The sequence below is a fragment of the Salmo salar genome, chromosome 15 (assembly GCF_965601325.2).
Source record: "Salmo salar chromosome 15, fSalSal1, whole genome shotgun sequence".
Classification (NCBI taxonomy): Eukaryota; Metazoa; Chordata; class Actinopteri; order Salmoniformes; family Salmonidae; genus Salmo; species Salmo salar.
In genome coordinates, this window is record NC_138305.1 from 60005581 (window position 1) to 60016640 (window position 11060).

The 11060-nt window shown below is 44.5% G+C and overlaps 1 protein-coding gene across 3 annotated transcripts in view; it reads right to left on the bottom strand.

Moving 5' to 3' along the window:
* The window catches only part of otofa (otoferlin a), a 149079-nt gene extending 143053 nt beyond the window's left edge, over positions 1 to 6026 (bottom strand). For all 3 annotated transcript variants that reach the window (XM_014145204.3, XM_082961925.1, XM_082961924.1), the window contains exon 1: positions 5641 to 6026. In XM_014145204.3, coding sequence (XP_014000679.2) covers positions 5641 to 5719 — 79 coding nt within the window. In that variant the 5' untranslated portion in view covers positions 5720 to 6026. The remainder of the gene's footprint in view (positions 1 to 5640) is intronic.
* Between the last annotated feature and the right edge of the window lie 5034 nt (positions 6027 to 11060).

The following is an 11060-nucleotide window of genomic DNA, read 5'->3' on the forward strand; positions in this document are numbered from 1 at the left end:
TTCATCACTTTCCCAGTGGGCCAGAAGTTTACATACACTCAATTAGTATTTGTTAGCATTGCCTTTAAATTGTTTAACTTGGGTCAAACGTTTTGGGTAGCTTTTTTATGGAGGTTTTGGAGAAGTGGCCTTTCAGGTTATGTCGATATAGGACTCGTTTTACTGTGGATATAGATACTTTTGTACCTGTTTCCTCCAGCATCTTCAAAAGGTCCTTTGCTGTTGTTATTGGGAATTTTCCAAGCTGTTTAAAGGCACAGTCAACTTAGTGTATGTAAACTTCTGACCCACTGGAATTGTGATACAGTGAATTGTAAGTGAAATAATCTGTCTGTAAACAATTTTTGGAAAACCCATTACCACTGCATGAAATTCTCACTTTTACGTTTGTTTTTAAGGACACACCTTAAATATTGCCACCATTCCCACCCACCTCAGCACAAGCGAGCTGATGTTAGACAGGTAAATTGCCAAATCTGACGTTAGGGCTGGAAAATGCCAGTGCGCCAGATTTACATGACGAAATTGTACACTAACGTGCGTTTGATACTTGCGTCACCTTAGCACTAGCTGAAAATAGAGGCCATAATGTTATGTAAGTACTCTTAACACCAAACAATTCAAATATAACAAGGCATCGGGAGTGAGGGATAAAAAAAAAACTGGGAATGTGGGACCATGGCAGAGATATAAATGACAAAGGCAAAGCGGAGCAGCAAGTCAATAAAAACAGAAAGAGAGAGAGACAGAGACAGACAGACGTAAGGAGATTGAGAGAGAGAAAATGAGAACACCTACAGCGAGGTACATCAATCAATATACTATGGTGAATAGTAGACATGGGGACAGTCTGTGCACTTTCAATTTCTGGGGATTTATAGAATGAAAGCATTTTTTTACTGATATCTTACTGAAGGGTGAAAGTAAAAGGTTATACCAGCAGAGCAGAGGGAATAAATACACTTGCAGTGTTCTGTAACAAAAAAAAAGATTTACAGGAAAGAGAGCGTTCAGCAACCTGTTTCATTTCTACAATTTAGCAGAGGAACAGAAAGAAACAAATTGAGTGACAGAGAGGGTGGGAGAAAATGAGAGAGAGAGTCCCTTTCATAACTATTTCAAATTTGAGAGAGAATTATCCAAAGCAGGCAGAACGATAACAACTTATTTGCGAATCAAGTAATCTGTAATTGAATCTCAACCAGAGTGAATCTGACTTAGTTCCGTGATGGCGGAAATAATAATTTAATTTCTCATTTATTTTATATACAGCGTAACACATTGGCTGTGCTAACTTCGCCTCAGGCCCGGGAAGAGAAGACAAGCATTACCATCAAGCCCTATTACAGTGCAGTAGAAGTTGGAGTATCTGGCTTTAGAATAGGGAAGTGCTTGACTTCACAACTGGGCTAATGAAGATAACAAAGCACCAAACAATCTATTTTTACCAGCGGCAATTCAACACCCTTCCAAAATTATGTTGGTGAAATATTCATGCTGTCATTCAACACATGGTGACAATAGATTTGGGAAAATACTTGGCCTTTGTGGACGGACTTTCCTCTACCAATCACTGAAATGTACAGTACCAGCCAAAAGTTTAGGCACACCTATTAATCGTTCCAAGGTTTTTCTTTATTTTTACTATTTTATACATTGTAGAATAATAGTGAAGACATCAGAACTATGAAATAACACATATGGAATCATGTAGTAAGCAAAAAAGTGTTAAACAAATCAAAATAAATGTAATATTTGAGATTCTTTAAAGTAGCCACCCTTTGCCTTGATGACAGCTTTGCACACTCTTGGCATTCTCTCAACCAACTTCACCTGGAATGATCTTCCAACAGTCTTGAAGAAGTTCCCACATATGCTGAGCACTTGTTAGCTGCTTTTCCTTCACACTGCAGTCCAGCTCATCCCAAACCATCTCAATTGGGTTGAGGTTGGGTGATTGTGGAGGCCAGGTCATCTGATGCAGCACTCCATCACTCTCCTTTTTGGTCGAATAGCCCTTACACAGCCTGGAGATGTGATGGGTCATTGTACTGTTGAAAAACAAATGATAGTCCCACTAAGCGCAAACCAGATGGGATGACGTATCGCTGCAGAATGCTGTGGTAGCCATGCTGGTTAAACATGCCTTGAATTCTAAATAAATCACAGACAGTGTCACCAGCAAAGCACCCCCACACCATCACACCTCCTCCATGCTTCACAGTGAGGACCACACATGCAGAGATCATCCATTCACCTATTCTGCATCTCACAAAGACACAGCGGTTGGAACCAAAAATCTCAAATTTGGACTAATCAGACCAAAGGACAGATTTCCACCAGTCTAATGTCCATTGCTCATGTTTCTTGGCCCAAGCAAGTCGCTTATTATTATTGGTAGTGGTTTCTTTGCAGCAATTCAACTGTGAAGGCCTGATTCACACAGTCTCCTCTGAACAGTTGATGTTGAGATGTTACTTGAACTCTATGAAGCATTTATTTGGACTGCAATTTCTGAGGCTGGTATCTCTAATGAACTTATCCTCTGCAGCAGAGTTAACTCTGGGTCTTCCTTTCCTGTGGTGGAAATGAGAGCCAATTTCATCATAGCGCTTGATGGTTTTTGCGAACGCGCTTAATGACACTTTCAAAGTTCTTGAAAATTTCCTCATTGACTGACCTTCATGTCTTAAAGTAATGATGGACTGTCATTTTTCTTTGCTTATTTGAGCTGTTCTTGCCATAATATGGACTTGGTCTTTTACCAAATAGGGCTACCTTCTGTATACCACCCATACCTTGTCACAACACAACTCATTGTCTCAAACGCATTAAGAAGGAAATAAATTCCACAAATTAACTTTTAACAAGGCACACATGTTAAATGAAATGCCTTCCAGGTGATTACCTCATGAATCTGGTTGTGAAAATGCCAAGAGTGTGCAAAGCTGTCATCAAGGGTGGCTACTTTGAAGAATCTGAAATATAACATGTTTTTATTTGCTTAACACTTTTTTGGTTACTGCATGATTCCGTATGTGTTATTTCATAGTTTTGATGTCTTCACTATTTACTAAAATAGTAAAAATTAAGAAAAACCTTGGAACGAGTAGGTGTGTCCAAACTTTTGACTGGTACTGTATGTACTGTACAGCACAGCATGTGTATGTTCAGGTTCTTGTACTGTATATCTGGACATAGAACATATATTATCTTAAGCTTCTTCTACTTAATAGACACATTGGTCAATCTATATGTTCCCTCCACTGGATAGATGTCTAACTCTGTGGTTACTGGTAACAAAGCTTACATAACCTTCCCCAGTGTCTGTTCCTTTAAGGGATTTAGGTTGGCCTGCCCAGTGGGGCAGGGGCTTCCTGAGAGAACCCTTCTTCTCCAGACAGGAAACAGTCTGATTTTAAAGTACCCAGGAGGCCTTGCTGACAGCCTGTAGCAGAGACCAGGCAAGGAGCTATCAACAACATCTCAAACACCAGAGAGAGAGCGGTAGATAGGGAAGGAAAGAGCGAGGGAGATGGAGAGAGAGAGAGAGAGAGAGAGAGGGAGAGGGAGAGAGAGAGAGAGAGAGGGAGAGGGAGAGAGAGAGAGAGAGAGAGAGAGAGAGAGAGAGAGAGAGAGAGAGAGAGAGATGAGGTTTTCTTTCACTGTTAAATCAGACACATGGCCATTCTGCCGCCCTAGGCAGGACAAACAAGAATAGCCCCAGTAAGCAAAATGATGTTGAAAATAATCGAAAATACATATTTTTCCAGACGTTGAAGTTAGGTTCAATTTAGGATCTGAATGAAAGGTGAAAATACGTTTTTTCCGGATGCTGAAATCAGGTTAATTTTCCGTTCTGAATAAAATATGAAAATTGGTATTTTACAGATATTGAAAACACGTATTTTCCAGGAGTTGAAAATATATATTTTCAAGACATTGAAATCAGGTTCATTTTTGGTTCTGAATGAATGTTGCAAATATGTCATTTATAGACGTCTATGTTTGGGCCAAATAAAGGCTATTCCAGACCGGACAACATCTGAACCAAACATAGACGTCTATGATTAGTTCAGATTTGGTCCGGAACGGACAAAAAAACAATGTCCATGGACGTGGAAATCAAGGCTGGTCCGGACTGCACCAGAAAAAGAATTCCAGTCTGGATAAGACAAAAACAAATACGTCCAAAATGTGTTAGCGTCAAATCCGTGCTTACTGAGTTATAGCCTACAAAAGGGATGGGCAATTCCAGTCCTTGGGAGCCGGAGTGGTGTCACACTTTTCCCCCATCCCTAGTCAACACAACTGACGAAACGGATTGCATTCTAAACTGAAGATCATGATTAGATGATTATTGGTGTCAGGTGTGTTAGCTGGGGCTGGGGAAAAAGTGTGACACCAATCAGGCCCCAGAGGACAGGAGTTGCCCATTCCTGGCCTACAGTGTCACCTGAAATGTAATTTTAGTAATGCCCATCTATGTGGTAGGCCTACCGTTTGTAAAAAAGAAAAAGACGTCCAAAAGACGCCGGCCTTAGTCTGTGCTTAGTGGGGCGTAGCCTACCATGTCACCCGCGATGGGATTTTATGAATGCCCACCCATGTGGTAGGTCGTTGCATGGGCTTTATCAGTGCTGATTCCTGTCTCTAATCAATGTGGCTATTTAAGCTCTGAATATCAGCTACCCAACTTTATAAAGAGGAGTTATCCTGAGCCCATTTGCAATGTGTTTGCACAGTGGGAAATGCAGAAGCATTTTCTTTTTCGCTATGATCAGCTCATAAAACATGTACAGATACAAACTTGAAACCACTGATCATGACAATTTAGCCCAAGGGATGAAACTCCTGGACAGCAGTTGTGAGTAGCGTGATTGTCCATTCCATATTGTCCATTTTACTTTGACCTGTCCTGTTTTTGCAGTCTAGCCTTCATCTACAGTACCTATATTGTTCATTCGTTTAATTGTTGCATTGGGATTACCAATCTGTTTCCAATCAGACCTGCCTGGCCAGGGGAGTTGGCCATGATGGACCACCGACCACGGGACAGCTTCCTTATTAGAGTCTCATTCCTTTCCGTGATGAAAATCAATGGTTTTTGATACTGTAAAATTCAGCTCAGCTGAGCGCATTGCAAGGGAGGCTAGCCACCGTGGAGAAAGATGACAGCTGTAGAACTGTAAAACGTGAAATAACGGTTGCGTGTAACGACTAGGCCTATTGGGAAGAGAATATCCTTTTGATCCATAGGTTATTGAACACATTTCTAAACTTGACGGTTAAAAAACGTTGTCCTAACTAAAATTACTCAATAAAACATTATTTATTTATGGTTATTATGTATTCCAATGCGTAAAAGCGCTCCTCGCCTCCACAATCCTGTCTCTCTCCATCACCTCCTGGGATTGCGGAGCCAGACAGGGGTTTCCCTAACTTTTCAGCGCAACCACAGGAGACGCGTCACCACATTGTGGTTTGCCTATCCACAGGCGCATACACCAAATCACATTGATCACATCGCAAACTCCTAGGCACTGCGCAATCAGTATGCCTATTCCTATTGGGTCATAGAAAGAGAAAACATCCCGGACAAATCATCTGTTGTGATAATAAAGTATTTGAGTTTGTTACCTCGAAATGTGACTTTGGCGATTCTGTCCCCCTTTCCACGAAGGTCCCGGATCGTCTTTAGGTGGACTAGAAGAGCCATGTCAACTTCGGTACAATACAGCACTTCAGAAAAAAATTAACTACAGTATTTTCCTTCAAAGAGCAAAAAACTCGTATATTCTGCTGATAAGCGTATCAACCAAATGTTCAATGATCTCTGAACCTAGACCCTCTCATTGCGTCTTTGGTGAAACAAAATCTCCTTCCATTCCGCATGAAGCATCTGCTTTATCTCCTTGGACAGAAAGAAAGGAAGGATGTCCAATTATTCATAAGCTTTCGTTTTATCCCGCGCTATATGCTTCGTGACTGCTGGGTCTCACGCATCCAGGTGCCTGACTGGCGCATGTGGTGAAGACAGGGGTCTGCGCTTCGACTCGCTGTCATACGGAGGGAAGGGGCGGGAGAAAGGGTCTTGGACAGGGAGGGTTGCATTCTCAGATAAACATGTTTACCATTGTTGAGAAGAAATTCACTATACAGAGTATTTTGTGTGTATGTATTGATATGTAGGATATGTGTGCCGTTTTTACATGTATGTAGTTCTGTCCTTGAGCTGTTCTTGTCTATTAATGTTCTGCATTATGTCATGTTTCATGTTCTGTGTGGACCACAAGAAGAGTAGCTGCGGCTTTCGCAACATATCCTAATTAAATACCAAAATACAGGATGGGGTATCAATATTAAGTCTGTTTGGGAATTCAATTTTATTTCATTTTGTAAATACTAAAAGAGCCACGAACAATTTTGAACATGCATCAATAGGCTAGGCCTACATGCCAATTGATTTGTGTGACTTGTGCTGATCTAATTCTAGATGAAAATTATGTTGTGACTTAGCTACATGTATCTTGTAGGGTACATAGGCTAGGCCTACCTTGTAAGAATTTGTATCTGTCAGTGGCAACCAGTCATCCAGGGCATGTGGAGCCCCACCAGTTTTGAGCCCCATATTTTCTGCAAACATAACTGTGCCCAACATGTGTGCATGTTGCTGTTTTAAATGTTTACTGTTGGCTATCTTTATTTTATCCGACTTGCCACAACTGAAGATCCTTTTAGAAAAATAAAGTAATTCCATTGCTGCAAAAATAGGCTGTCCTGATCCTCTCCTCTCTACCTAACTAACCCTCACAGTCCATTCAGTTTCCATTAAGTCCCGTTAGTTTGGCTGCTCAGCCTACCTAAGTTATCCCTCACCCATCATAGCCCTGCCATTCCCAACCAATCAGAAAGCTTGGAAATGTGCATCTGGACACTACACCGCCTGCTTAGGTCAGAGCATTATCGTAGTCCAAAGGGAGAAGACACACATTTCTGAGGACTTTTTTTATTGTCGACAGTAACACAAATGTCTGAATGTTGTGCTTGCATCGAAATAACCACAACAATAGCATTCCAAGTCATTCGAATTACCAAAATCATATAAACATCCTCAAATAGAAACAGCTGTAACTGGGTGTATGTGGTGGTGATCAAGAGTACAGTCAATGGGCCTCAACATCATCTACTAACCGGACAGCTCTATAGAGGCCAGAACCAAACCAATCAGTTATAAGTACAGTTAGGGAAAAAAGTATTTGATCCCCTGCTGATTTTGTACGTTTGCCCACTGACAAAGAAATGATCAGTCTATAATTTTAATGGTAGGTTTATTTGAACAGTGAGAGACAGAATAACAACATAAATATCCAGAAAAATGCATGTCAAAGATTTTATAAATTGATTTGCATTTTAATGAGGGAAATAAGTATTTGACCCCCTCTCAATCAGAAAGATTTATGGCTCCCAGGTGTCTTTTATACAGGTAACGAGCTGAGATTAGGAGCACACTTTTAAAGGGAGTGCTCCTAATCTCGGTTTGTTACCTATTTAAAAGACACCTGTCCACAGAAGCAATCAATCAATCAGATTCCAACCTCTCCACCATGGCCAAGACCAAAGAGCTCTCCAAGGATGTCAGGGACAATATTGTAGACCTACACAAGGCTGGAATGGGCTACAAGACCATCGCCAAGGAGCTTGGTGAGAAGGTGACAACAGTTGGTGCGATTATTCGCAAATGGAAGAAACACAAAAGAACTGTCAATCTCCCTCGGCCTGGGGCTCCATGCAAGATCTCACCTCGTGGAGTTGCAATGATCATGAGAACGGTGAGGAATCAGCCCAGAACTACATGGGAGGATCTTGTCAATGATCTCAAGGCAGCTGGGACCATAGTCACCAAGAAAACAATTGGTAACACACTACGCCGTGAAGGACTGAAATCCTGCAGCGCCCGCAAGGTCCCCCTGCTCAAGAAAGCACATATACATGCCCGTCTGAAGTTTGCCAATGAACATCTGAATGATTCAGAGGACAACTGGGTGAAAGTGTTGTGGTCAGATGAGACCAAAATGGAGCTCTTTGGCATCAACTCAACTCGCCGTGTTTGGAGGAGGAGGAATGCTGCCCATGACCCCAAGAACATAATCCCCACCGTTAAACATGGAGGTGGAAACATTATGCTTTGGGGGTGTTTTTCTGCTAAGGGGACAGGACAACTTCACCGCATCAAAGGGACGATGGACGGGGCCATGTACCGTCAAATCTTGAGTGAGAACCTCCTTCCCTCAGCCAGGGCATTGAAAATGGGTCGTGGATGGGTATTCCAGCATGACAATGACCCAAAACACACGGCCAAAACAACAAAGGAGTGGCTCAAGAAGGTCCTGGAGGTCCTGGAGTGGCCTAGCCAGTCTCCAGACCTTAATCCCATAGAAAATCTGTGGAGGGAGCTGAAGGTTCGAGTTGCCAAACGTCAGCCTCGACACCTTAATGACTTGGATAAGAACTGCAAAGAGGAGTGGGACAAAATCCCTCCTAGATGTCTGCAAACCTGGTGGCCAACTACAAGTAACGTCTGACCTCTGTGATTGCCAACAAGGGTTTTGCCACCAAGTACTAAGTCATGTTTTGCAGAGGGGTCAAATACTTATTTCCCTCATTAAAATGCAAATCAATTTATAACATTTTTGACATGTGTTTTTCTGGATGTTTTTGTTGCTTTCTGTCTCTCACTGTTCAAATAAACCTACCATTGAAATTATAGACTGATAATTTCTTTGTCAGTGGGCAAATGTACAAAATCAGCAGGGGATCAAATACTTTTTCCCTCACTGTATATAGCGAGTGAGGCCATTCACAGCCAACCACTCAGATGGGTGAGGGCATACCAGCCAACCGTTTTTACATGGTTCTTCTAGACAGATTTAGTGACCGTCATTTCTCCAGATTTAGCCACCAATAGTTTTAACATGGTCCTTCAGATCACCGGATTCTGATCTGGTATAGTTGAGATGTTGAAGTACCCAGAAGAGGAGTTGTTTCCGCGCCCAAAATTGCAGACGAGTTATCCTGCATCCCTAGGATGTATGGGGCTGCTGTCACCACCCTCCACATGCGAAGCCGTCAGTGGTAGTAGTCAGTGACCATACCCTCACCACTTGGGAGCTGATGAGGGAATACAAGTACCTGCGTCACGAGCAGCAAAAGATCAGGAGGGTGTGCTCTAGACCCTCCCGGCCTGAGTCACAGCCACGGAAGAACAGGTACCACTGCTACTCTCCTGACACCACCGCTCTAGGCCTTCCCGGCTAGAGACATCATCACTGCCACTGGAGCGCCATCACTGCCGGTACTCCCCAAGTTGGCCTGGCTACTCCCCTGAGAGACACTACACCAGGCCCTCCCGGCCTGAGTGTTCACCATCTCCACTGTACCATTGGGACCCCCACTACGTCCCGAGGTGACCCAGCTACTCAACAGATCTTCGTGGCTCCAGGCCCCCCTGGCTGGAGCCTACGTTTTCTCTGCCACTGCCATAGTGTCGGGAGCGCCACCTCCACCCAAGGTGGTCCAGCCCCTCTCCCGACCGGCGACCCTCTATGCCTCCCTGACCAGAGGCACGGGAGTATCGGGTCCACTTCTGCTCCCAAGAGAGTCCTAGCTTCCCAGCAGATGACAACTCCAGATTGTGCAGTCCAAGACATCAAGGTCTGCACCCTCCTCAGCCAGCTCTTCGACTAGCCACAATTAAGGAGACTCCCGCTCCAGCTGTGGAGCCACAGCCAGCCGCTGCAATGGGGCCTGTTCTGGTTGCTGTTGCCGAGTTGTCCTTTCCTCCCAGTGGGGATCCCCTGCTAGTCAAGACAGATGCTAGGGTGCCCGAGGTTCAACTGTCTGCTATTCTGGAACCTTCAGCATCAAAGACTCCACCTGCTCTCCCTCAGGAGACCCTCACTAATCCTGGCCAAAAGCCCAAGCCCGCGCTGAAGTAGTTGCCTGCACCTTGGATGGAGCCACAGCCTGCAGCTACTGCAGACGTCAAGTACAGGCCAGACATTGGGGCCTCTCCAGTCACAGCCTCGCGGGACCTGCCGGTCCCAGGCCTGGAGTCCCTGCTGGCCCCACCTGATAGCACCATGCTAGTTCTGGCCCAGAGGGTCCTGGTACCTCCAGACCTTGCCTCAGTGTTCCTGTCATCAACCCAGGTGACCCACCTGATGTCACCCCTGATGTCTCCCCTGACCTAGTTGTCCAGTACCCTTCCTTCCCGGTAGGGTCAGAGTTCCCTTCCCAGCCGGTAGGGTTAGAGTTACAGTTTTGGGCCTACTGGCATGTGTAAAGTGTCAAGGCTTTGAGTGTCCTGCCCCTCAAGTAGGTCCAGTCTATCCTGCCTCCAGGGTAAGGCCAGAGCTCTCTGCCTTTCCAGTAGGTCAAGTATGTTCTGACCCTCAAGTAGGTCTAGTGTATCCTGCCCTGCATGGACTGCAGAGCCCCCTGCCATGCTAGGCCATAATTTAGCTGCCCCATCTGCAGGTCTGCAGTCTCCTGACCTGCTCAGATCGCAGCCCACTGCCTTATTTGTTAGGTAGTTGCCTATCTCACCAGGTTTAGAGCCTCCTGTCTTACAAGGCCCCAAGTTCATTGTACTAGGCTCGCAGTCTCCAGACATAGTCAGCACACAGCTCCTTAGCCCGCCTAGCTTAGAGCCTTCTGCCCTGCTAAGCCACAAGTTACCTGTGCTTGGTTCTCAGTCCTCAGCCCTCGTCTGCCATCGATCTTTAGCGTTAGGTCATTGGTCTCCAGCTGCACTAGTTCTGCTGTCTCCAGCATTTGTCGGCCCTCAGTCCCTAGCCCAGGAAGGTCATCAGTCTCCTGCCCCGCTAGGCTCAAAGGTACCAGTTTCTCTAGTAGGCCCAGTACTCTACCCTTCTCCAAGTCCAGCATCAGTTTCCCTGGCAGGTCCAGCATTGTTCTCATTGTCAAGTTCAGAGTAATTTTCCCTGTCAAGTTCAGAGTTGTTCTCCCTGTCAGGTTCAGAGTCAGTTTTCCCTGTC